Genomic DNA, 26,398 nt, shown 5'->3' with positions numbered 1-26,398 from the left:
GCACGTAGGGGGCGGGACAGAGACGAAACCGGACCAAAGAACGGGTTACGTCCCAGGGCGCATGCGTGGGGTGCTGGGATGCAGGATAGCTGGAAGTCCTTGGCGGTGTTGGGGAAAGTGAGCTATGGCAACCACGAGTGCTTTTCCAGGCGTATCTTTGCGAGAAGCCACCCAGCGAAAGTTGCGGAGGTTTTCAGAGCTTAGAGGTACCAAAGGAGGAAACTTGGCTCTCCCCGGCAATGGACAGGGAGGGCGCTTTACGTTCTGGGGTATTTGCTGTACTACCACTTCCTTTTACTAATCACTTGCGGGCCTAGGACGCTGGCCCAGGTGCAGTTAATGTATCTCTTGAGTTTTTTATTCTTCTGTCACTCTCCTTTCTTTACGTTATGCTTGTTACTTTCTTTAAGTTTATTACCAGTTGCCTATATATATATATATATATATATATATATATATATATATATATATATGAGGAGGAGTGAGAAGACAGTTATTAGCCTGACTAGTGAAGCTATAAATCCAAGTTATTCGTTTTGTTAGCTCATTAGCAAAAATTATTTTAAATAAACCTAGAAGATCTAAAGCATAGTGATTTTTATTGAGTTCATCAGGGAGCTGGGAACTTTTCTGTTATCCAGAATTTGGTGTCATTCTCCAGTAACCTTTGTAAACATGCATGGCTCATTTTAAGGCAATTAAAAAGTGCCCACATTTATGAACACCAACATTGTAGCAATGGGTCCTTGGATTTAATCTTTCTTAGCCAATAAACATTAAGTGGTCCCTGTATGTGAAAATTGATTTTCAAAGCTGGAGATTAATATATTCCTTTGTCTCCTCTCTTTATTTAAGAATTGAGCTCATCTTTAGCAAGTCAAAAGTACTTCTCTTAATCAAGAAACATTACAACTCTAAGAAAATCTAAATAAATGGGACTGTAGACCATAAAAGGAGAAAGTAATCTAAAAGGAAAAAAAAAAGTAGAATTTGTGAACAATCCTCATTAGAACTATTTTGAATCCTACTAGCTGACCACTCATTATTCCCTAATTCTCAAAAGCAGAAGATACATTTTTAGAGATACTATTACCTCTTTTTTCCTTCTTTCCAAATAGGTAAACCTGTAACAGCTAGAGAATTCTGATAATATTTATCACTTTCTTCTTACACATAGGCAAATCTGTGGCAGCTGGAGAATTCTGGGACATTGTTGCAATAACAGCAGCTGATGATAAACAGGAACTTGCTTATAAGCAACAGCTGTCAGAAAAGCTGAGAAAAAAGGAGTTACCGCTTGGAGTTCAGTATCATGTTTTTGTTGATCCTGCTGGAGCCAAAATTGGTACACATTTATGGTCAGATTTATATCATAAATTGTGGGCAGAATAATCATTGAAGAAAAGCTTTCCTGTGGCTTACAGTTGATAAACTGTGTGTCTTACCACCTATAGTCTTTACAAACTTTAAAATTTTTATGTAAGTTCACTATTTTTTAAGAAAGATAAAAGGCATGGCAACTGTTTTTACACATTGTGGACTTACCATGAAAAACTTCCAGAATGTTATGTTACTTAAAAGAGAATTTTATTAATCTTAATAAAATTTACTCAGATGGTGAATATTCTTTTGGACCTTATCAGTAGGGCTCTTAAGGTCCCTCCAAACTACACAATTTGTTCAGAAACTTACATGAAGAGATCAAATCAGGTAAAATAAATATTTGGCCTCTTGGGACCACAATGCAGAATGTGAAAGAGCACAGTCTAATGGCATAATTATCATAGATGTTTACTTTTAAAAACCAGTTTGTCCACTTTGCCTTTTGACCTTACCTTGCAAATAAAAATACATGCTATTTTCCTGGGGGCCATTTTCCATGTGATACTTAAAGCTGAAGCTCGGAGTTAGGGTATCTGTATCTGATACTGGCATGTCCTAATTAGCCAGTGTTTTAATCCTCATAAATATATGGGCAGTACTTTTCTAATTCCCATATTTGAATGAGATTCAGGCACAAAATGTTCAATAACTTGCCCATGGTAACTAGTAAGTGGAAGTTACATTTAAGATGTTTTTTAGGAAAACAGGTTCTAAAACACTTTTTGGAAAGTAAATCTAACACATATATATGATCATATGGGAGAATTATTTTAATAGGCTTTACAGTTCATAACTCCAAGTGAATGTGTAAACTTACAGTCTTATAGTGTTGCAGATTGCTTAATTTATCATTTCTTTCTTTTTACTACTATTTTCAGGAGAAGATTAATTCAACTTTTATTACCAAAGGCTCATCTCTGGGTTTTATTACTAGTTATTTAATTGCTAGGAAATGTGTATTTAGTTTGATTGTTCTGCCTGTACCTTTGCTCTCTGCCTGGTTAATTGTAGCCAAAGGTCATATCCTCAAAGTTATAACACTTAAATTTACTGTAATAACAAAGTTTTTGTAACTTTCTGTGAAATAAATTGAGCTTTTTATCTTTATTTTCAAGGAAATGGAGGATCGACACTTTGTGCCCTTCGATGTTTGGAAAAACTTTATGGAGATGAGTGGAATTCTTTTACCATCCTATTAATTCACTCTGGTAATGTTACACTTTACTAATTTACATTTTCATTTAGTATATTACCTTTTATATCTAAGGGGCTTTTTTCTCCCTTACTAATACTATCCCCTCTTTCTTTTTCTTTCTTTTGTCTTTGAAGTTATTTTGCTTTGGAAACAAATATTTTATGCTTTCCTTAATATTTTTAGGTTGTAAGTAGCATAATATTTTTCACAAAATTTAACCTGAAAATTGTAGATTACATACATCCTCAACTTTTCATGTATTGTTTTTGGTATACATATCGAACATTATCTTCCTAAGATAGAACTCATCAAAATATGAACATTTCTTGACAATGCTTTAGAAAGGATTCTTGCTGTAGGGAAGAGGCTGGTTTAGTACTGTGATTACCAGACTTTACACAAAACCTTCTGTTAACACATTTTTATCTAGTTATTGGTAGCCAAATCCATAATCCTTAGGAGTTTAAAAACAAAAAGAAAAGGTGGTGACAGAACATGGAGTTGACAAGAAAGTATAAAAGAGAGAAAATCACACACCAAAAAAGGGAATAGAAAGGTAGGAAAGAAGTAATCTCAGAATATAATTTTTTAAATTGGAAAAATTTGGTTGTATGGAAATTTTGGTTATATGAAAGGAACATCTGTTATTTTTCCTCTATGTACTGGAGGCTGGCGAAACTTTGTCATGGACTTGTACCAGTTCAGGAACAGATATTTTAGAGCCACTCATCCACATTGTTACCAAGGCACTTTTCATTTTTTAGGATTCATATACGGAACAATGATTCTTTTTAAAGATGATATCGAGTAAAGCATCCAAGTTCTGATTTTAAGACTAACTGAAAAAGTAAAAGAAAAATTCAAATTTACAGTTTTATTCCAGAACGAGTATTATTATTACTAATTTAGTAAAAATTAAGTTAGACACCAGAAAATATATATTAATATAATTGATCCTTGAAAATATATAATAATGCATTGATCTGTGAGTGGTGCTGACCCTCACACAGTCTGAAATCTGCATGTAACTTCATAGTTGGTCTTCTATATAGGCAGTTCCACTCCATATCCACAGTTTCTCATCAGGGATTCAACCAACGTTGGGTCATATAGTCTTACAGTATTTATTGAAAAAAATCCTCATATAAGTGGACTGGTAAGAGTTCAAACCCTTATTGTTCAAGGGTCAAGTGTAATTAAAAGTAGGTAATTCTTACAATGCTGAACTTTACTGTTGGTTAGTATTTGGAAAATGAAAAAGAAAGTATTAGCTCTCATTGGTTGAATGATGTACTCTGTAGTAAGTGCTTTACATGTATTGTTGATCTCAAAACATGACAAAGCAAGTATTTACATCTGCTGATTTAGTGTTAAAGTCCAAAGATAAACAATTAAAAAGTGGTGAACCAGAATTTGAACCCATTATTGTGTGACTCTTTCTACTATGCCTCTCACTGTAATTAGTTACGTAAAAATGATGTAAGCTATTTAATGTACTTAAGAGAACACACTTTTCAAGGAATTAAGTCATAAGGCTCATCTTAGAGGGAAAAGCCTTTTAAAATTAAAAACAAATATACATTGTAAAATGCTTTTAAATAAATGCACCTTTACTTCCTTTAAGTATATGTAATTGAGGAAACACATTCCATCTGGAAATTACTCTTTAATAGGTAATTATGTATATTAGATTTTTGTGACATTTTTTTCCCATGAAGTGGATTTTTAATGCAGGCGTTTAAACATGGTTGAAATTTATTGTGTAAAATGTAGATATAAGGTCATATTTTAGCTCATTGTCCTTTTTACTTGTTATCCAGTTGAGTTAAAACAATTCATAGTCTGTAAAGCATATTACAGTTCTTTCCTAATCTAGAACTGCATTATAGCAAATCTCTACAGAATTGCTCTGTGAATTTGTAATCTGGAATTTATTATTCTTCCCTGGGATACAGTAATATATTGTATATTTTAAATATCTTTAGAGATATTTTGAGTTGTAACTGATGCTTCTGGGTTTTTAAATCTTATAAACATTTTAAAACAGTTATTTTGTTTAATTTTATATAGGTGGCTACAGTCAACGCCTTCCAAATGCAAGTGCTCTGGGGAAAATTTTCACTGCTTTACCTTTTGGTAGCCCCATTTATCAGATGTTGGAATTAAAACTAGCCATGTACATTGATTTCCCCTCACATATGAATCCTGGGATTCTGGTTACCTGTGCAGATGATATTGAACTTTATAGTATTGGAGAATCTGAGTATATTAGGTTTGACAAACCTGGCTTTACTGCTTTAGCTCATCCTTCTAGTTTGACTGTAGGTACAACACATGGAGTATTTGTCTTAGAACCTTTTAACTATTTAGAACATAGAGACCTTGAGTACAGAAGTTGCCGTCGTTTCCTTCATAAGCCCAGCATAGAAAAGATGTATCAGTTTGATGCTGTGTGTAGACCTAGAAATTTTTTTCAACAAAGCTTTGCTGGGGGTGATATACCCTCTCTTAAATTATACCCTGAGTATGTCTACACAGACAGCCTATTTTACATGGATCATAAAACAGCGAAAAAGTTACTTGCTTTTTATGAAAAAATAGGTACACTAAACTGTGAAATAGATGCCTATGGAGACTTTCTGCAGGCTTTGGGACCTGGAGCAACTGTGGAATATACCAGAAACACATCAAATGTTACTAAAGAAGAGTCAGAGTTGATAGACATGAGGCAAAGAATATTTCATCTTCTTAAAGGAACATCACTAAATGTTGTTGTTCTTAATAACTCCAAATTTTATCACATTGGAACAACTGAAGAATATTTGTTTCATTTTACTTCTGATAGCAATTTGAAGTCAGAGCTTGGCTTACAGTCCATAGCTTTTAGCATCTTTCCAGCAATACCAGAATGCTCTAGTAACAAATCCTGTATCATTCAAAGTATATTGGATTCAAGATGTTCTGTGGCACCTGGCTCAGTTGTAGAGTATTCCAGATTGGGGCCTGATGTTTCAGTGGGGGAAAATTGCATTATTAGTGGTTCTTATATCATAACAACAGCCGTCCTGTCTGCACATTCTTTTGTGTGTTCCTTAAGCTTGAAGATGAATGGACACTTAAAGTATTCAACTATGGCATGTGGAGTGCAAGACAACTTGAAAAAGAATGTTAAAACATTGTCAGATATAAAGTTACTTCAATTCTTTGGAGTCTGTTTCCTGTCATGCTTAGACATTTGGAATCTCAAAGTTACAGAGGAACTGTTCTCTGGAAACAAGACATGTTTGAGTTTGTGGAATGCTCGTATTTTCCCAGTTTGTTCTTCTTTGAATGATTCAGTTACAACATCCCTAAAGATGTTAAATGCTGTACAGAACAAGTCAGTATTCAGCCTGAATAAATATAAGCTGTTGTCCATTGAAGAAATGCTTTACTACAAAGATGTGGAAGACATGATAACTTATAGGGAGCAAATTTTTCTAGAACTTACTTTGAATAGAAAACAGTCTGATTTAGAGACATCTTAAATATTGTATACTCTGCCTTTCTTGATTGAGCAAGATTGCAGATGCAGGAGTTTTCTGTAGACTGTTGTTTTTTAATTGAAGTGAATTAATGAAAATTATAGTAACATTGCTGTAGCATAAAATTGATAACAAAAATACAAATAAACCATTTTTTAATGAAAAATAGCTTAAGGATGTAAGTTCAGAAAAGTGATTTTTAAAAAATATTTATCACTTTTAAATTTCTTTTATAAAGGTGGATTTGTGGAATATTATTTTGTTCACAAAATACTATAATTGTTTTAAAGGTAATTTTCTAAATATACCTTCAGAATTTTTTTATCTTCTTTTGGGCTTTGGTTCCAATGAAGTTCTAACTGTTCATTGGCAGTTCTCTCCTCAAGTGCATTAGACCTATTCTGATGAACTAATAAAAATGTCATACTGTAGGGTCTTCAAAGCACTGTAGGAATACTGTAGAAGTACTTTTTCAGAAACAAATCCATGGCTGACAGTCAAATTAAATGAATGTTTAAAATATTGTGATAGTCTTAAATATTAATAGATACAAACCATTCTGAAACTGATGATAAAAATCTGTGTGACTAATCAGCAACCCTCAGTTATGATATTTATATTTTTTTCAAGTTTCTTCCCAAGGAGTAAATAAAGATATATGGTAGCCATTGTTTAGCATTTACTGCTTTACTTGCAGAGATTTCAGAGAATGTTATGTTTGTCACTCATTAAAAGTTCAATGCTGTATTTCTAATCTAATTGATCTAAGGTGCCAGTTATTAAGAATCACCATTATTTTATGTTCCACTGAAAAAGAGAAAACACTACCGATAAAATATGCAATGCTTTTCTTGTTACTTGAAGTTTTTATTTATTGGAAATCTTTTTTAAAAGCACTTAAACATAGATTTGTGTCATTTAACCCTTTTGCAAATACATGTAGAGGAACAAAAAAGTGAAATATTAAGATACAGTCAAGACTTTTCTAAAGCTTCACATCTAGAGTCAAACTTTTCTAAAGCAATTTTCAACTCAATAGTGGTTGATATCCATGTGCTATCTTCTAATACCATTTAGTACCATCTGCTGTGCTATCAAAAGTATTGATAAAGCTGCATATTCTACAAGTGCCACCACCACACTGACGCCTGGATTTATCTTCAAGCTGTGGACACCAGATACCTGTTCTGCAAGTTGGATGCTGATGCTTTATTACTTTACAGAGTTGTTTCACTTTTACCTTAGTTTAATCACATGTCTCTAGAATGTAGTTCTATTTAAATCAGTGGGAGGTTTCTGACAAGTTGGTGGTCACCACGTTAATCATATTCCTGCACAATGTATGGATTCTAGTTGCTTTGAAATGTTATCCGTTTCAAAGAATTTGGCAGTATCTTTCCTTGATATGCATCGCTTGGTGTGTAGTACCACACATGTATCACCAGCAGTGTATCTAACTCAACCAATGTGATAATCACATGCATGAATAAGTAATAAATTTGACATTTTCTCTTGATTTGTCATTTTTATTTCATAAAATCACAGCCCTTAAATCATACACTTTCAAGGTTTGTGAAGGACAGTTACAATTTGTAACTAAATATATTCTGTAAACTTATTGATGAGTTAATAATTAACAATGACCAAGAAGGCATGGGAAAAAAATGCAACTTTTTTTTTTTTTTTGCGGTATGCGGGCCTCTCACTGTTGTGGCCTCTCCTGTTGCGGAGCACAGGCTCCGGACGCGCAGGCCTAGCGGTCATGGCTCACGGGCTTAGTTGCTCCGCGGCATGTGGGATCTTCCCGGACCAGGGCACAAACCCGTGTCTCCTGCATCGGCAGGCGGATTCTCAACCACTGCGCCACCAGGGAAGCCCAAAAATGCAACTTTTGATATTAATCTCCCTTGGGCATTTGTCTTGTAAAGGAAACAAAACAGAAATAGTGTGCATTAATGCATAATAAGAGGGAATACAGCTTTGAAAATCCAAGTTATATGCTGCTGAAAATCACAAAAATTTGATGGAATGAATCCAGAATTCTCACAAGCTGTGATGATCCACTCATCTTCTGAGGCTAACAATACTATCTATGTTATATAAAGATTACCAGATTTAGCACAGAGCCAAAATCAAAACTTGCCTGCTGCAAAATATATGTATAGCTATCACAGCTGGTAACTGGTGTGCTATACATGCCATTCACATACACCATAATGCCCTTTGGACTTGAGCAACCTGGAGACCCAGAATTGAAACTTGTTGTAGTCTAGCAGAATTAAAATAGAAATAACTAAGGAAAAAAATATTAATTTGTTCAAAATTGTCTAAGGGATTTCAGGTGCTCTTTTTGTTGTTTAGCTGATGAAACAAGTCTTCATCTATGTCTATAACTAAATTATTAATAAAGAAAAGACCTTTTTAAAGGTACTTGAAAGTTACCTTTATAAATTCACTTAATGCAGGAGAAATAATTCAAGCTACCATTAGCTGCTTAATTTAATTTAAATCTTTTGTGCCTATAAAATATGTTTAGATAAAGCTGATTTCTATTGTGGTTGAGGAACACAAGTTTAGTTGTTTATACTTACTGAAATTGTATTATTAACACTCTTTGTACTGAACTTTGTCACAAGTCACTACACATTCTCCTTCCCTTCAATACCGGTGTGCTAAGCTCCAACATGCTAGTGTTCGTGTTCCCATTTGTCTGTATTCATAAAAATTTTGGACTAGTTTGTTTTTTTGTTTATTTGTCTTTAAAGTGACATCATTCAGACTTGCCAGTTTGGCTGTTCTCTAATAGACCACAATTTGGGATCAGGTTGAAATATGGAATAAAGGATCTAACTAAAAACTGGGCAGAGGATATGAATAGACATTTTTCTTTGCTTCTGGAGCTTTGGCCTGAGGGTCGGACTTCAGGTTAATCACACATCTAGTGGCCTACCAAGCTGCTCTCAAGGAACATAGACTATGGACACCATCTTGGTGCTCTCCCACTGCCTCGCCCTAGCTCATTGGTATCTCCGAGGAAAGAGCTCATTCACTTGTCTGGAACCCTGATTTTTGCAACTGCTGCATAGGGGACACCTCCAGATTACCTGGCTCTGGTGGCCAGTAGGGCTTGGGCTTGTGGTCCCACAGGACAGTATATATTTGCATACTCTTGAAAGCTGCTGTATGAAGGTCTGGCTTCCAGTCAGCCTGAATCTAGGTACTGATATCCTCCCCTTTGGAACATTGACAGGTTTGGAGCATCCTTATCTACTAGGAGCTATTAAAAATATAATAGCTGCTCGGACAAGCACAAAGGTTTGAGGGACAATCAAGAGCTGGGGTGGGTTGAATGACAAGGTTCACCTCCTACATGAGATCACTCCTTCAAGACAGTGAGGTGGTTGTTTCATCTACTGTATAAAAACCAACAGAGTGTTTAGCAAAATGAGAAGAAAAAAAAAGATGAAGAATATGCTCCAAATGAAAGAATAAGATAAAACCTCATGAAATAACCTTTAAACAGAGATAAGTAGTTTACCTGATAAAGGGTTCAAAGTAATGGTTACAAAGATGCTCACTGAATTGGGGAGATATAATGACATATACATATCAGTGTAACAAAGAGCTGGTTCTTTAAACAAAAAAAAAAGCTAACATATTTAACTAGACTCACCAAGAAAAAAAGACAAAGGGCTTAAATAAGTACAATTAGAAATGAAAGAGGAGATGTTACAACTGATGCCACAAAAATACAAAGGATTATAAAAGACTACTGTGAACAATTAAACGTCCACAAATTGCACAAGCCAGAAGAAATGGATAAATTCCTAGAAACACAACTTTCCACAACTGAATCGAAGAAATAGAAAATCGGAAGAGACCAATTACTAGTAAGGAGATTGAGTCAGTAATTTCAAAACTCTGTACAGACAATAGTCCAGAAACAGACTGTTGTTCCACTGGTGAATTCAACCAAACGTTCAACAAAATTAATAAAGAGCTTCTCAAATGCTACCAAAAAGTACAAGGGGAAAGAACACTTGCAAATTCATTTTATGAGGCCAGTATTAAGCTGATATGAAAAACAGTCAAAGACACCATAAAAAAGGAAAGTTACAGGCTAATATCTCTGATAAACATAGATGTAAAAATCCTCAACAAAATATTAGCAAACTGAATTCAACAATATATTAAAAGGATCCTACATCATGATCAAGTGAGATTTATTCCAGGGAAGCAAAGATGGATTGACATCCGCAAATCAGTCAACATGATATACCACATTAACAAAAATGATGTATGAAAATCATATGCTTATCTCCATCAATGTAGAAAAATCATTTAACAAAATTCAACATCCATTTATGGTATAAAATCTCAATGAAATGGGTGTAGAGGAACTACCTCCATATAATAGAGGCCATATATGAAAAGCCCACAGCTAACATCAAATTCAGAGGTTAAAAGCTGAAAACCTTTTCTCTAACTTCAACGAGAAGACAAGGATACCCACTCTTGTCACTTTTATTCAAAATAGTTTTGGAAGTCCTAACCAGAGCAGTTAGGCAAGAAAAAGAAATAAAAGACATATAAATTGGAAAGGAAGAAGTAAAATTATCACTATTGCAGGTGGCATAATACTATATATAGAAAACCCTAAAGACTCCACAAAATAAACTGTTACAACTAATTTAAAAAATTAGTAAAGTTGAAGGATACAAAAATCAGTACACAAAAATATGTTGCCTTTCTATATACTAATGAGAAACTATCAGAGAAATTAAGAAAACAATTTCACTTACAGTTGCATCAAACAGAATAAAATATCTAGGATTAAATTTAACAAAGGAAATGAAAGATCTGTATATTGAAAATTATAAGACATTAATGAAAAAATTTAAGAAGACAAATAAATGGAAAGATTCTATGCTCATGGACTGGAAGAATTAATATTGTTAAATGCCCATCCTACCTAAAACAGTCTACAGATTCAGTGCACTCCCTGTCAAAACGCCAATGACATTTTTCACAGAAATAGAACAATCCTAAAATTTGCATGGAACCACAGAAAATCCCTAATAGCCAAAGCAAGCTCAAGAAAAAGAACAGAGCTGGAGGCATCACAATCTTTGATTTTAAACTGTATTATAAAGCTATAGTAATTCAAACAGCATTTTATTGGCATAAAACCCACCACATATACAATAGAGAGCCCAGAAATAAAACCACATGTGTATGTTTGATCAACTTAAGATCATGGAACCAAGAGTGGGAAATGAACCACCTCTTCAATAAACGGTGTTGGAAAAACTAGACAGCAACATGCAAAAGAATGAAACTTCTCCATTATCCTGTGCTATACACAAAGTTAACTCAAAATGGATTAAAGACTTGAAGTATTGGGTTGGCCAAAACGTTCATTCAGTTTTTTCCATAAGATGGCTCTAGTAGTGCTTAGCTGTCTTTAACTTCACTTGAAACTATTTTGTTAGATTGTGACATTTCTCATATCAACATGCGTTAAAAAAAAAATCAAAATTGGTGAATTTTTGTGTAGCCATTTTAATATGAAGATGAAAGGAAAAAAGCAACATTTTTGGAATATTATGCTTTATTATTTCAAGAAAGGTAAAAATGCAACTGAAACACAAAAAAAGATTTTTGCAATCGTATGGAGAAGGTGCTGTGACTGATCAAACATGTCAGAAGTGGTTTGTGAAATTTTGTGCTGGACATTTCTCGCTGGGCGATGCTCCGTGGTCGGGTAGACCAGTTGAAGTTGATAGCGATCAAATTGAGACATTAAGAACAATCAACATTGTACCACAGAGGAGATAGCTGGCATACTCAAAATATCCAAATCAAGCGCTGAAAATCATTTGCACCAGCTTGGTTATGTGATTTGCTTTGATGTTTGTGTTCCATATAAGTTAAGCAATAAAATATTCTTGATCATATTCTGCATGTGATCCTCTACTTAAACATAATGAAAATGTTCTGTTTTTAAAACAAATTGTGATGGGAGATTAAAAGTGGATACTGTACAGTAATGTGGAATGGAAGAGATCATGGGGTAAGCAAAATGAACCACCACCGACCACACCAAAGCCCGGTCTGCATCCAAAGAAGGTGATATGGGGCTTCCCGGGTGGCGCAGTGGTTGAGAGCCTACCTGCAGATGAAGGAGATGCAGGTTCGTGCCCCGGTCCGGGAAGATTCCACATGCTGCAGAGCGGCTGGGCCCGTGAGCCATGGCCACTGAGCCTGCGTGTCCGGAGCCTGTGCTCCGCAGTGGGAGAGGCCACAACAGTGAGCGGCCCATGTACCGCAAAAACAACAACAACAAAAAACTAAAACAAACAAACAAAAAAACAACGAAGGTGATGTGTATATCGTGGGATTGGGAGTCCTCTATTATGAGCTCCTTCTGGAAAACCAAACGATTAATTCCAACAAGTATTCCCAATTAAACCAACTGAAAGCAGTACTTGATGAAAAGCATCCAGAATTAGTCAACAGAAAACTCAATCTTCCATCAGGATAACTCAAGACCACATGTTTCTTTGATGACCAGGCAAAAACTTTTACAGCTTGGCTGGGAAGTTCTGATTCATCTGCCATATTCACCAGACATTGCACTTTCAGATTTCCATTTATTTCGGTCTTTACAAAATTCTCTTAATGGAAAAATTTTCAATTCCCTGGAAGACTGTAAAAGGCACCTGGAACAGTTCTTTGCTCAAAAAGAAAATGTTTTGGGAAGATGGAATTATGAAGCTGCCTGAAAAATGGCAAAAGGTAGTGGAACAAAACAGTGAATATGTTGTTTAATAAAGTCCTTGGTGAAAATGAAAAATGGGTCTTTTATTTTTACTTAATCGAAGGAAACTTTTGGCCAACTCAATAATACCTGAAATCATAAAACTTCTAGAAGAAAACATAGGCAGTAAGCTTCTTGACATAGGTCTTGGTGATGATTTTTTTAATCTGACACCAAAACAAAAGCAAAAATGAACAAGTGGGACTACATTAAACTGAAAAGCTGCACAGCAAAGACAACCATCAACAAAAGGAAAAAGCAACTTACTGAACAGGAGAAAATATTTGCAAATCATGTATCTGATGAGGGCTAATATCCAAAATATACAAAGAACTCATAAAACTCTATACCAAAGAAACACATGATTTGATTAAAAAATGGCCAGATCTGCATGGATATTTTTCCAAATAAGACATACAGATGGCCAAAAGATACATGAAAACGTGTTCAACATCATTAATCATCAGAGAAATGCAAATCAAATGCACAATGAGATATCACCTCATACTAGTTAGAATGGATATATTTTAAAAGACAAGAAATAACAAATGTTGGAAAAGATGTGGAGAAAAAGGAACCCTTGTGCATCTGGAGGAATGTAAATCAGTACAGCCACTATGGAAAACAGTATGAAGATTCCTCAAAAAATTAAAAATAGAATTACATGATCCATCAATTCCTCTTCTGAGTATTTATCCAAAAAAATGAAAACATGAATTCAAAAAGATATATGTACTCCCTTTATACATTTCAGTATTATTTATAATAGCCAAGATTTGGGAACAACCTAAGTCTTCATTCATGGATGAATGGATAAAGAAGTGGGATATATACACACACACACACACACACGTATATAATGGAATACAAAGTGGAGTATTGTGGAATAAGAAAACCCAAAAAACAAAAAGTAAAGAGCAACAAACAACAAAAACAATTAAAATTAAAACCTACCTCATAGATATGGAGAACAGATTGGTAGTTGCCAGAGGTGGAGAATGAGGGGTGGGCCACATGGGTGACTAGAGTCAAAAGGTAGAAACTTCCAGTTAGAAAATAAATAAGTCATGGGGATGTAATGTACATTATGGTGACTGTAATTAATAATACTATATTGCATATTTGAAAGTTGCTAAGAAAGTAGATCTTAAATTTTCTCATCAGAAGAAAAAAAGTCTATATACATGGTGATGTATATTAACTAGACTTACTGTCGTGATCATTTCACAATATATACAAAATTTAAATCATCATGTTGTCTACCTGAAACTAATATAATGTTGTATTGCCGTCAGCCGCGGCAGGTCCTCAAAGTGCAGCAACAATCGACGAGAGGGGGTAGGGAACTGAACGCACCAAGGTATGGGATCAGAAGGGCACAAGCAACTGATGGTTGCAAAGCAAGTTTAATCACAAAGCATAGCCGTATATATACCCCTAAAGCAGGGAATTTGCTTAGTCACCATCTTATCGGCATCAGCTGGTTAATTGGCTTCTCGGCTTAGTCACGCCTTATCGGCATCAGCTGGTTGATTGGCTTCTCGGCTTCTCCCTCAAAGGCACCAATTTCCCCTCCAGGGTTGCTTTTCCTAGCTTTAGGGAACAACCAGGGACTCCCAGTAACTGAGCAGGTCCCTGGAGCGATTTGGCTAAAGGCCATCTCCTTTTTTACGTTCATACCATAAAGTCCAGGATGCATACCAAGGAGAGTACAATCGGGCCCTGAGGCTTATGAGGGTCTTAATGGCGCCTTCCTCAGAGGGCAATGCTCACCACATTTCCCCCTCTTTTATTTTTTAAAGCTTGATAATGCAATTTCAACCCATACACCTCCTGACGAAGAGCAGCGAGACGGCCAACAATAAAGCGGAATAAACAAGGTAAGGCAATTAACACATGACCCCACGGTAATCAATCCTGTGAGTCCATTTTGAAACCAATGCATTGGGTTTAACCATTGAAGCTGATCCAAGAGTCCTTGAATTAATTGTTGGGGCCCGTCTTCTTGTAGATGAGCTTCTTGAATTGCTTGTATTTCTGCATTAAGTTTTTGTATGTCCAAACTAATGTGTCCATCAGTCCATACACTTAAAAAGTGCATTTTTACTTTGTTCCAATCCCAGTCAGTTTCATTATAAGCGTGTTGAGTCACACAAATCCAAGTATATTTAGCATGGCAAATCAAACGCATTTTCAATTTTAAAGCCATAATTTGGTCTCCTAAACCTATGAGAGCATTTTTTAACTCATCAACCTCAGTTTTTAGTTGAGTATCAATATGACTTTGTAATGCTAATGCAATACTGGTATTTTTAGGCAATTGATTAACATAATGTGCTTGTTGTACAGTTTTACTTAATGCTAAACCGGCAGTAGTGGCTGTGGCTGTTAAAGCGGCTAAGGCTAATATACTACATATTAATATTCCAATGAATCGTTTAGGTCTTTTTAAAGCTTCAGATAATTCTAGCCAAGCTTGCACGCTAGTACTATGATAGCATGGTTCAGAAATATTTACAGGCAGCATTACATAGGAAGGTTGTTTTAACATCATAACAGAAAAAGTTCCTTTCATAGGCAGAATGCAAGTACTAAAAATACAATTCTGACACGTTATATTATATCCTAAGGAACCAGAAGTAAACTCCATCTGTAAATCTCCTATTAGCAAGGCATATGAGGGTGTAACACAAGTAATAACCGGTTGATAAGAATAAGACAATGCAAACTTCCCAAAATCCCAATGCTTATAAAAAACCAAACTATTATTAGTAACAGAAACTGAAGAAATTAAAAAGGTACCATTATTATAATTTAAGGTGCACCAGATTTGAGAATTCAAAATCAGATTGGGGAAAATCAGAAGGAAAAGAGGAGGGAAACGTCAAACTTGTAACAGCTTTAACTACCTTTAAACTATGGCCGGCCAGTAAAGTCCCTTGTCCTCCTACATATACTTCAACACACAAATAGTATCTTTGACTTTGCAGCTTCTATTAGAGCTCTACTTTCAGCTTTATGATTAGACCCATCTTTGTTGCTGCAATTACCAGTCTCATTCTTTCCATTTTTGTTATTGTTGCCCTGTGAAATCATTTATTCTAGAACAGCAAGAAGATGTAAAGCTTTCTTAGCTTGGTAGGTTAATATATACAGGTCTACGAACAAAAAACACACTGCTTGGGCAAATTTTTCTTCAAAAGGTTCTATGAACTGATAAAGTTTTTCACCAATGGATATGGCTTCTGTATACTGTCGGACATGATACAGGATAACTGCTTGATTGTAATACAACATACTGTTTTCAGGATCATCTAGTCCATCCATTTCTTCAACAGCCGAGTTCACCTGATTCTTCAACTGGTTAAGTGTCTGTCTTAAACTATCTGTTGTTATCTGGTTACTTTTGAAAAACTCAGCTACTGCCGTATTCAAAATTATTTTATAATCGTCTTTGTTTATCTCTTGTAGGCAGGCAAGATGTTGCAGACAGACATCATAATTTCCAGTTGTGAAAGCCTGGAAAGCATTGGTGGACAACTCCTTCTCTTGATCAGTGATCTCAGGTCGCTTCTTGGATACTTTTCGTCCCATATTTTTTTTACTTCTGACTATTGCCCCGAGTTACTATCAACTTTACTATGTGGCCACACTTTCACTCTTCACTCCGGGGATTCACCTACCGAGATTCAGATGTCCCTCTTATCAAGTCCCTGTTCGGGCGCCACTTGCCGCCAGCCGCGGCGGGTCCTCAAAGTGCAGCAACAATCGACGAGAGGGGGTAGGGAACTGAACGCACCAAGGTATGGGATCAGAAGGGCACAAGCAACTGATGGTTGTAAGGCAAGTTTAATAACAAAGCATAGCCATATATATATACCCCTAAAGCAGGGAATTTGCTTAGTCACCATCTTATCGGCATCAGCTGGTTAATTGGCTTCTCGGCTTAGTCATGCCTTATCGGCATCAGCTGGTTGATTGGCTTCTCGGCTTCTCCCTCAAAGGCACCAATTTCCCCTCCAGGGTTGCTTTTCCTAGCTTTAGGGAACAACCAGGGACTCCCAGTAACTGAGCAGGTCCCTGGAGCGATTTGGCCAAAGGCCATCTCCTTTTTTACGTTCATACCATAAAGTCCAGGATGCATACCAAGGAGAGTACAATCAGGCCCTGAGGCTTTTGAGGGTCTTAATGGCGCCTTCCTCAGAGGGCATTGCCACATTGTATGTCTATTATACCTCAGGTAAAAATGCCCCCAAAATGGATTAAAGGGATAATAAATGCTGCTGATTCCCTACTGCATTGATATTTGCAAAAACAGGAGGTTAAGAGGGAAACTACCTATGAATTAGTCACTGCCATCATCTACCTGTGCCACAGCTTGATTATTGACATTTGTGTCTAAAGGTGTTGAACCCAGGGACGTTATTACCCATGTAAGTAAATGATTTGAAACTAACAAACAGTGTTTCCTTCTGAGCTGGTTGGACAAATAGTCTATATTTTGAAGCCTCTGGCTATAGGAGTCTAGTAGCCTTCCAAAGTATAAAATCCAATCATTCAAACAGAGCAATTCATCCCTGATGGTTGCAGATTAGTGCAATCCATCTGCTACTGTCATTTCCTAGCTCTCTATGCCAGAATTATATTTCTTCAATTGTGCTTCAGTGCATCGCTGAGACAATCAAAACTCTAATGCCTATATTCTTTGGGCACTCTCTTATGGTGTGTTACCAATCGCTTGTTGAATCTCCAGCCTCCTTAAAGGCTCTCAAAATCTTTGCTACAGCCAACACTTTGTGGCTAAGTAATGTGAATGATTTTTAAAATTTATTTTCTTCACTAGTATCAGCTCTTTTCTCTCTGCAGATCATTCAGATGGTTCAAGTAAGTTTTCATTTACCATTTCATTGTAGGAGAGTATCACGTTGCCCTGAAAAGAATTAAAGCATTTACATCTTGAGGCAAAAATCTTTTAAAACACAACTCTGGAAATCAAGTAAGTATTTGTTTCATTTGCAGGTTGAAATGTTACGCTACTCAATGAAGTTTTACACGACTGGTTTCTTTCCTATTATGTTTAGCCTTGGGGTTTGAGAAAATAAATTATATCTACCAATATGCTGTTCTTCAGAGAAATTTCAAACACTTTTAATAAAGCCTAGAACTAGAAAACTTTTACTACAAAAAGAAATAATTATGAGTATAGCAAGTGGTCCAAGTACAGTTTTAAATGTACAGGTGCACTGACAGGATCATAAATTAACTTACGAAATTCACTACTTATATATCAGTGAGATCAATTTTTAATGAAATTTAATAATAAAGATCATCACTCATTATAATTGGTTAAAGTTAATAGAGTTTCTAATTAACCATTATCCAGTCAAATCATAAACTGTCTGTGGAAGCTAGTCTATGAGAAGGGAGGGAGAAAGTGTAGAAATTCTTTTTTTACTTGTTACAACTGCTGGTGTTTAAATACAAAATAAGCATTTGCCATGATTTTAGTAGAAAAAGTAGATTTTTTTTTGTTCCCTGAAAAATCCCTTCCCCTCACCATATATGTACGTAAATCACGTAGATTATCTCTAGAAAGTTTAATCCTTCTCATTCTAATAGGTTACCCAGTTCTGCTCTCTCCAGACCATATTCCAAACACTAGGCTGATCTGCACATATTCAGACACATCAGGATACTTAACAGAACCTAAGGGCTTTTAATTACCAAGATACACTTTCATTAGAAGCCTTTACAGATATAAATAGACATTTTCCCCTGTTATAAAGGTGCTTTCTTTAACTTTGAAAGTTGAGCATAAGGTAAACTAGTACAGCCAAAATGTGTGCCTGTTATTCCTGACTGACTGGGCACATATCCTTACTATAACCTTTTTCTAAGTAATAACCTCTGCTACATATTTTTGGATGATGATTTACTGTGATTATGGGAGGAGGCCGAACTTAAAAGATGCTATGAATAGTATTGTATAAAGAGAATTTTTGTCTATAAAAGCTAATATATCTTACTCTTATCAACTGAGCTTGAAGCATTTTATTTTCTACCCTCATGAAATCAGAATGCCCTGTAAGACTCTGTAATCTTGTCTCTGTCTTTGCTGCAGTATTCTAGTGACTCCAAAGAAGATACAACTTCTGAAATGGGTTCTAGGAATATAGTATATTATTTCTGAAGTTGCCTATCCACAAATGAACGTATACAGTACTTTGAGTTTTCTAAATCACCATCATTTAGCAATAAGATCATTAAAATGTGATTTTCTTTGTAATTTTACATTCTGTTGAACAGGGATACTACTCCAACAATTCTCTCTTCTCTCTTGTATTAACAGTTTTCCCTCTCTACTAGGTCGTTCTCATCAGTACATAAATATATTGTTATTTTTCTAATTAAAAAAAAAGAATTCTTTCTTGACTCCATTTCCTTCAGCTATTACTTCATTTCTCTGCTCCCTTAACACTAAAATTCCTAGAATAAATTATCTGAACTTCCATTCTGCAATATCTTTTATCCCATTCATTCTCCAACCTCGTTCAGTCTTTACCTCTTTACTTCTACTCCACTGAACTTGCTCCTCTGAGGATTTCCAGGGCTCTCTGTTTTGATAAATCCAGTAATATCTTTGCAACAGATAGTAACTAGACTTATTATCGTGTTGATCATTTTGTAATGTATAGAAATATTGAATCTCTATATTGTACACCAAGAACTAACATAGTGTTAAAAGTCCATAACACTTGAAAAAACAAGCAAACAAACAAGCTGATAGGAAAAGAGCTCAGATCTGTGATTACCAAGGGCAAGAGGTAGGGGGAGAGGGAATAGGGTGATGGTGGTCAAAAAGTACAAACTTACAATTATAAATCAGTACTAAGGATGTGATAGACCACATGAATAATATAATTAATGCTCTATATGTTATATATGAGAGTTTTAAGATAGTAAATACTGAGCTCTCATCAGAAGGAAGAATACTTTTCCCTTTTATTTTGTATCTATATGAAATGATGGATGTTTACTAAACTACTGTAATCATCATTTCATGATGTATGTAAGTCAAATCATTATGCTGTCCACCTTAAAGTTATACAGTGATGTATGTCCATTATATCTCAATAAAACTGGAAGAAAAAGAATTCAGTATTCTATCTAGTTCTCATCTTCAATCCAGTTCAGCAGCATTTGTCTCAAGTAATCACTCCTTCTTTGAAATGCATTCCTCATTTGGCTTCAAGGAACCCCACACTACTAGTTCTTTTCCAAACTCATTCATCCCTCTTTTGAAGTCTCCTTAACTTGTTCCTCATCATCATTCTTACCTCATATCTCTGGAAGGTCACAGGTCTTTGTGTTTAGGTTTCTCTACCCACATTTACTCCTTTGGGATATCATTCATTCTCATATCATCTGTGTGCTATCAACTCTGAAATCTATATTTGTAATTATGAAAGTATAATTCTCAAAGATGTTAAAAATGTAATTCTCCTATAAATTGTGAGCATTCATGAGAATGCCATTTAATTCATTAATTATTAAATCAGTAGGATGATGAAGTTGGTTTCATATTATTTCAGATGTTACAAGGAAGAAAGTGTTTATACCATATTAGAAATAACTTTGCTCAATAATAGAGTGAATTGTCTTTTGAGATACTAAGCTTCCTAATGCCAGAAGTATTGAAGCAAAGTGATTGGGATACAATTTACACAAGAGTTTTCCCAAGAAGTACTTGTTTTAGGTAAGAGGTAGGATTAGATAATGGCTGCTGGTTGAGTGTTCTGGAAAGCAGGATCTGAAATGGAGTTTAGAGTGCTGTACATTTCTTAGTAAGTGCTCTTGAGACTAATAATTGTTCAAGGAAGGGAACAGAAGCAGGATTGAGAAGAAGGGAGAAGTCAAGCTGTGATGCAGGCCCAATGACAGTCTTGATTGGCTAATCTCAGGAGGAGTTCTGGTGCCAGAATGGCACTTTAGTGCTGTCCTGAGTTGGACCAGAGTGGCCACAATTTATAGCCCAAATCAATCCAACCAAATCACTGGATGGATACGGACATCTTGGGAAGGAGTATCTTGGGCAAGATAGCTCTCTGTGGCTGAGACAGTCTGTGAATGGGGCTGACAGCTGAAACGTGTCTACTGACAGCACTACTGGTAGCTAAAGTAATAAGGTAATAAGCCCTTCATTGAAGAAAAAATGTGGGTGCCACATCACAGTGTCCCCTACAGTAACCTATAAAGTCTAACCCAATGCTGAGATTCTCTTTTTATTTGCAACTATTTTAATAAAACATTGCATGTTGTAATTCAAGTTGAATTATGATGACTTCCAAACTAAGCATGTCATATTATACATAGTTTAAGTGGACTCAATCAATGATGAAAGAAAGAAACTATGCTTTAGTAGATATGTCAATCATTGATTTATAGAAGCAAATTTTTTATAATATATGTCACAAATCTACATGATAATCCCAAGTGCCAGATTTTACTTTTGACTAGCTGAGCAAGCTAAAATATTCATAACTTCACATGCAGCCAGATGGCTTCCCACTGAATATGCATTTGAATGATTCCTGTAATTATTTATTCCAAGAAGTGCCCAGAATACACCATCATCATAGCAGGGACTCCTAATAATTTTGTTTCAGACAGGAATCAAGGAAATAACAGGTGTCCAGTGCTTACCGTATTTTGGGTTGAGCTTTGAGTCCATGTGTGTTTACGAGTTACTAAGAGCAAAATAAATATAGTTACTTCCCAGTGGTCTTTGAAATATCAGGAATCTGAAATAAGGGAGTTTCAGCAATAACGGCTAACATTAGGTAAAGGAGAGAGTTAAACTTTACAAAGATCTTTTTAAAATAATTTGGGGCTCTAAAAATTCAAATGTATAACACAATAAAATTGTTAACCATTTTTTATTAAGTTGATCAATAATTTTTGGAGGATGTATATTTTTTTCTTTTCAGTTTGAAATTCAAGATGTGAATTTAAATGAAAACATAATTTAGTTGGTTTCTTGACAATATTTGGAAAAAAATGAAATGAAAAATTTCTGATTTTTAATTTTATTTTTTACTTCATAGGGTTTCTTTTTCATTAAAGTCTGCTTTTCCCTTTTTAGAGTTTCCTATTCTCTAGAGATAGTTTATCATTGTCATCTCTCTTGTGCTTACCCTTTCTTTTTTCCTTTAAATATGGTAAGCAAGCACAGTTGTTTTATAAACTGTATTTGATAATTCCACTAGCTGAAGTCAGTGGGATCTGCTTCTGATTCTTGTTTTTCAGCTCATGTTGCCATGCTTTCCTGTATGTCAGATTAATTTTGTTTGTTGCTCATTGTCCTTGGTAAAGTATCTGTAGAAATACCCCATGGCCTAAGATGAATGGACCCTGCTCCTGGGGCTTTGCATTTTCTTCTGTCAGAAGACTGGAGAGGCATTACCAATTGGTAACAATCTTAAACTATGTTCAGCTGAGGTTCTCTAGCCCACCAGGTGTGCACATCCACAGGACATATCCATAGTGAGCATATTTAGGGCCATAATTTCTCAGGGACCTTATTTTACTTTCTTTTTAATTTATCCTGTTTTGCTCAATGCCGAAGCAGCCTTTCCACAATTCTTTTGGTCTGGAGTATAGTATGACAGATTTACTTCTAGTTGATCCTTAATCTGAAGGCATATTTTGCGGGAAGTTCCAGCTTAATATATCAAAAATCCCCTCTAAGAATTTCCAACATGTGTCAGCCCTGGGCCACCCTCTGATTATTTGGAACTTAAAACCACATGTTTGTTTTTAGCAAATTCCTCAAGGCAAAAATGTACTCCATTTTCCATTTATATTTCTTAGTTCAAGCTTTTCTCTAAAATGGTCTTGAAATATTCTGTTATTATTTTTATTTCTTCATTATTTTTGTGATTATTACTTTTATATTTTGTTTAGAATTTAAAAATCAGTCATCTATTCTCGTTTATATGAAGCATAAATTATAATTCTTTAATTGACTTATTCAATATTTTCCCTAGTGATGGTATATTTTTAATAGTAGAGGGCATTGTATATTGGTGGAGGGGATGACACCAGTAGATGGTATATTTTTGTAATGGATGTCATGGTCATGGACTATAATGATCATGGAAATGCTAAATTTAGGAAGGGTTAAAAAGGAAAAAAATGGGATAAGGTAAACATCTAGAACCTCATCCCTTTTAGTCCATATTAAAGAAACCATATAATGAAGTAAACAGCCCAGCACCTAGCATAATGCCTGTTATAGAGATGATAAACTAAGTGTTTTACAGAGGAAGTCAGGGAATGTCTAAGCAGACAAAAGACATGTTCAATGTATGTGCTTTGAAGTAGGAAATGAATCTACATAGTTCCTTCAAAAATAAGATTATAGTTTCAAACAGATAAATAATATAGACCACTGTTATGCCCTCTCTGACTTCAAATTATCAAACGTATATTGGATGTTAGCTATGTGTCAGGGCCTTTGCTACACACTAAGGCTATTTTTCCTTGCTCTCAGGGTTTTCCAGTCTAGCAAATGATAAGACAGGGGGGAAAAAGCCATTGCAGTAACTTGTGATTAGAGCTACAAGAAGCAAACTACAGGATGTTATGGGAGCTTCCAGGATAAGGGACTAACAAAACTACATGATCAGGAAAGGCCTGTCAGGGGAAGTGACATTTATACTGAGACCTAAGAGGAGAATAAGATTGGCCTGTTTATATTTCTTTGATTGTTTTTGTGGCACATAGGAGGAGGGAGAATGAGAAAGGGAATGTATATTAACAGTGAGAACAGTGTTTGTGAAAATTGGGAGGAGAGAGTGCCTGGTCATAGGAGGGCCTAAAAGAGGCCCAGTCTGAAGTGTAATGTGTGAGAATGAGTGGCTTGGGGAAATGTCTACACTTTAGGTTAACTTATTTTATAAAAATGTCTACGTACCTTATTAGAAATTAAAATGCTGACCAAAAATAAGATTGATAATCTTTTTCAGAGAAGAAGGGAGGAAGTGGTGTAGTTGTAGCAGTGGTGGTAGTAGTAGTAGTAATAATAGTACTAGTACTAGTAGTAGTGTGTGTGATGGGTGAGGATAATAGTTCTAGTATTTGGCTACCAAGTGACAAAGTTGACACTAGACTCTGTTGAACAGTAAGAAATAGGGAAATTTAAAAAAAATCCAGTGTATCCCCACAGATCGCTTCTAGTAAAACTATAAATTAAGGGAAAGTGGTGATTCATGTGATAAGTTTGCTTAACCATAAGTAGTACATGCTGAACTGTGTAGAACTGAACCAAGAAGAAGCTGGGAAAAAGAAAGTTCACAAGCAGGTTAACATAATATAATATTTCACAGAGGCTTATTTACTTTGAACCTGAAAAAAAAAAAAAAAGCTGATTGATCTCAACACTTTAGTATTTAATCCTGTATTTTATATTCTCTTTAAACACATATTTCTGGGGACTGTTTTCATTTAGGCATGAAGAGCTACCTTTTGTCTTTGTAAGGTTTTATCATCATCTGTGCTGAACTATAAATTCAGTATGCAGGTGACTTTTATTAATATATAAATGATATCACATATGATGTTATTATATCAATCTGATTTAAAGAGCAAAAAGTATGTGTTTCTGTAGTAAGATACATGGTAGAAAGCTACACAGTAGAAAAATAACATCAGTAATAACCAAAATACTTACATAAATACATATTTTATAGCCCATAATCAGATATTAGCAAAAGCAATGAAACCATCTTCAAAGTTTTCCAGTGAGTCAAAATAGAATAAAGTCTTCTACTTAAGCAGAAAGCTCAACGTAGAGCAAAGTATAAAAATTGGACAGTGTTTTAGATTGGTTCCTAGCTTACCATTAGCTCCCTGTGATCTGCATTAAGCCATAAGTTAAGATATATGAACACCAAAGGCCACTGGGCAATGTAAGTTTGGAATGGTTTGATAGAACTTACTAGAAAGCCTTTTGCAAATTTAAATTTAAAACAATTTAATTCAATTTAATTCATAATTTAATTCAATTATGATATCTAGGAAAATTTAATGGAATTGTTAAAGGAGCATTTAGAGAATATGTACAATTACTGTCTTTAGCCAGAACAAATATATTTCATAACTCATTTCTGTATTTCCAAGAAAAGTTTTCTTTCTTTGATTGTTCTTTCTTTCATGATAATGAGGTAGGTGTCCAGCATTGAATACTACATTTCAAATGTAATCTCAAGAGACTTACAAGCAAAATTTTTATTATCCTCTCTATGAAATGATGTTTCTCTTTACACCACTCAGTTTCCTCAATGTTTCTTGCCGTAATGTACCAGGAATTCATATACACTTTGCATAGTCCTCTCACTGATAGACACGGGCTTATGCTACTCCCCAGGTGCTTCTCTCCTCTGATAATTAAAGTTTTCTTATTTTTCTAAGCTCTCCTGGTTTGATTTTTTTCCTTTTGAAATTCTTATTATCATTCCTGTTCCTATTTTCTACCATTGCTACCACTTGATGTACTGTTATTTGATATTTATGACTTTGCCCAACTTAATCTCATCAATTGTTTAGTCTCAAAAAAATCAAAATTAAGATTAAATTATTTTGATCCCATCAGTTGTTTAGTTTGTTTTACTGTATAGAGAAATAATAGGGATTTTAATGAACATCATCTTAGTAATTTCTCTGAACTCTCTAATGACATAATGATTTAAATTGTGTCCAAGCTCTCAATTTATCATATGCTCAAGCTTAGTTATTTCTGTTCCAAGATTTTAAAAACTCCACAAGAAGTAAGACCTATTTAAGTAATGCTATGTTCAAAAATCCTTCTTTAGTCAGTCCTTTCCTCTTCTTAAATTATACAGCAAGCAGTTTTGTTTTGTTTTGGTTTGGTTTTTTTTTGCATCATTCATTGACACTCATCAAAAGCTACTTTGTAGGTAAGTGATACTTTTGAATATAAAATGAGGTTATAGCCCGCAGGCAGCAACAGAAGACCCAACACAGCCAAAAATAAAAATAAAAAATTATGTTATATTCAGCAGGCATGTAAAATTAGCTTATATTCAGCAGGCATATGTATAGGCAAGGACCCTGCTGTATACTTATTTTATGGAAAAGCTGTGTCCAAATCACTTTTGGAGTTTTGAGTTTTTCTAATTCAATGGCCTAACCCCAATGGATTCTGATTTATTTGATCATGAATAGGTTCTGATAATTGTAGTGTTTAAAAAATCTCCCTGAAGTCTGATTTGTAAACTATTGCTTGAGTATCATATATCTTATATAAATGATTAATGCTTGTAACTCCAAGTAATGCAAAAACCTCTTAAGATATAGATAAATTTTTAAAGGGAAGATGAGGAAAATAAAGAAGTTAAAAATTATTTATCTTTGCATGGAATTTCCAAATGCTGCAGTATTTTGTCTACAGAATTG

General features: G+C 35.0%; 2 protein-coding genes across 3 annotated transcripts in view; both read left to right on the top strand.

Annotated features, from left to right (window-relative positions):
- Window positions 1–35: 35 nt before the first annotated feature.
- FPGT (fucose-1-phosphate guanylyltransferase) lies at window positions 36–7,616 on the top strand. Of its 2 annotated transcripts, none has more exons than XM_059055611.2 (4): window positions 36–206; window positions 1,178–1,345; window positions 2,499–2,591; window positions 4,649–7,616. In XM_059055611.2, exons 1-4 carry the CDS (start codon window positions 125–127, stop codon window positions 6,103–6,105), a joined length of 1,800 nt encoding a protein of 599 aa, XP_058911594.1. In that variant the 5' UTR covers window positions 36–124; the 3' UTR covers window positions 6,106–7,616. The 2 variants fall into 2 exon arrangements, with proteins under 2 accessions (XP_058911594.1, XP_066861901.1); XM_067005800.1 differs by having other exon boundaries at window positions 75–269.
- Window positions 7,617–14,724: 7,108 nt separating this feature from the next.
- TNNI3K (TNNI3 interacting kinase) overlaps window positions 14,725–26,398 on the top strand; it is a 301,789-nt gene continuing 290,115 nt past the window's right edge. Inside the window, exons 1-3 of the mRNA XM_067005786.1 lie at window positions 14,725–14,802; window positions 16,394–16,488; window positions 17,836–17,918. The gene's annotated coding sequence lies outside the window, so the exon portion shown is untranslated. The remainder of the gene's footprint in view (window positions 14,803–16,393; window positions 16,489–17,835; window positions 17,919–26,398) is intronic.

This window comes from Kogia breviceps, chromosome 1, assembly GCF_026419965.1.
Source record: "Kogia breviceps isolate mKogBre1 chromosome 1, mKogBre1 haplotype 1, whole genome shotgun sequence".
Taxonomy (NCBI): domain Eukaryota; kingdom Metazoa; phylum Chordata; class Mammalia; order Artiodactyla; family Physeteridae; genus Kogia; species Kogia breviceps.
This window is presented reverse-complemented; position numbering and strand designations above follow the sequence as displayed.

What these genes read in the sequence shown, in the direction of transcription:
- FPGT (XM_067005800.1), top strand. Translation starts at nt 125, where the DNA reads ATGGCAACCACGAGTGCTTTTCCAGGCGTATCTTTGCGAGAAGCCACC. An exon ending in TCCTGCTGGAGCCAAAATTG is followed by an intron (nt 1,346 to 2,498) that starts GTACACATTTAT and finishes TTTATTTTCAAG; the next exon opens with GAAATGGAGGATCGACACTT. An exon ending in CATCCTATTAATTCACTCTG is followed by an intron (nt 2,592 to 4,648) that starts GTAATGTTACAC and finishes AATTTTATATAG; the next exon opens with GTGGCTACAGTCAACGCCTT.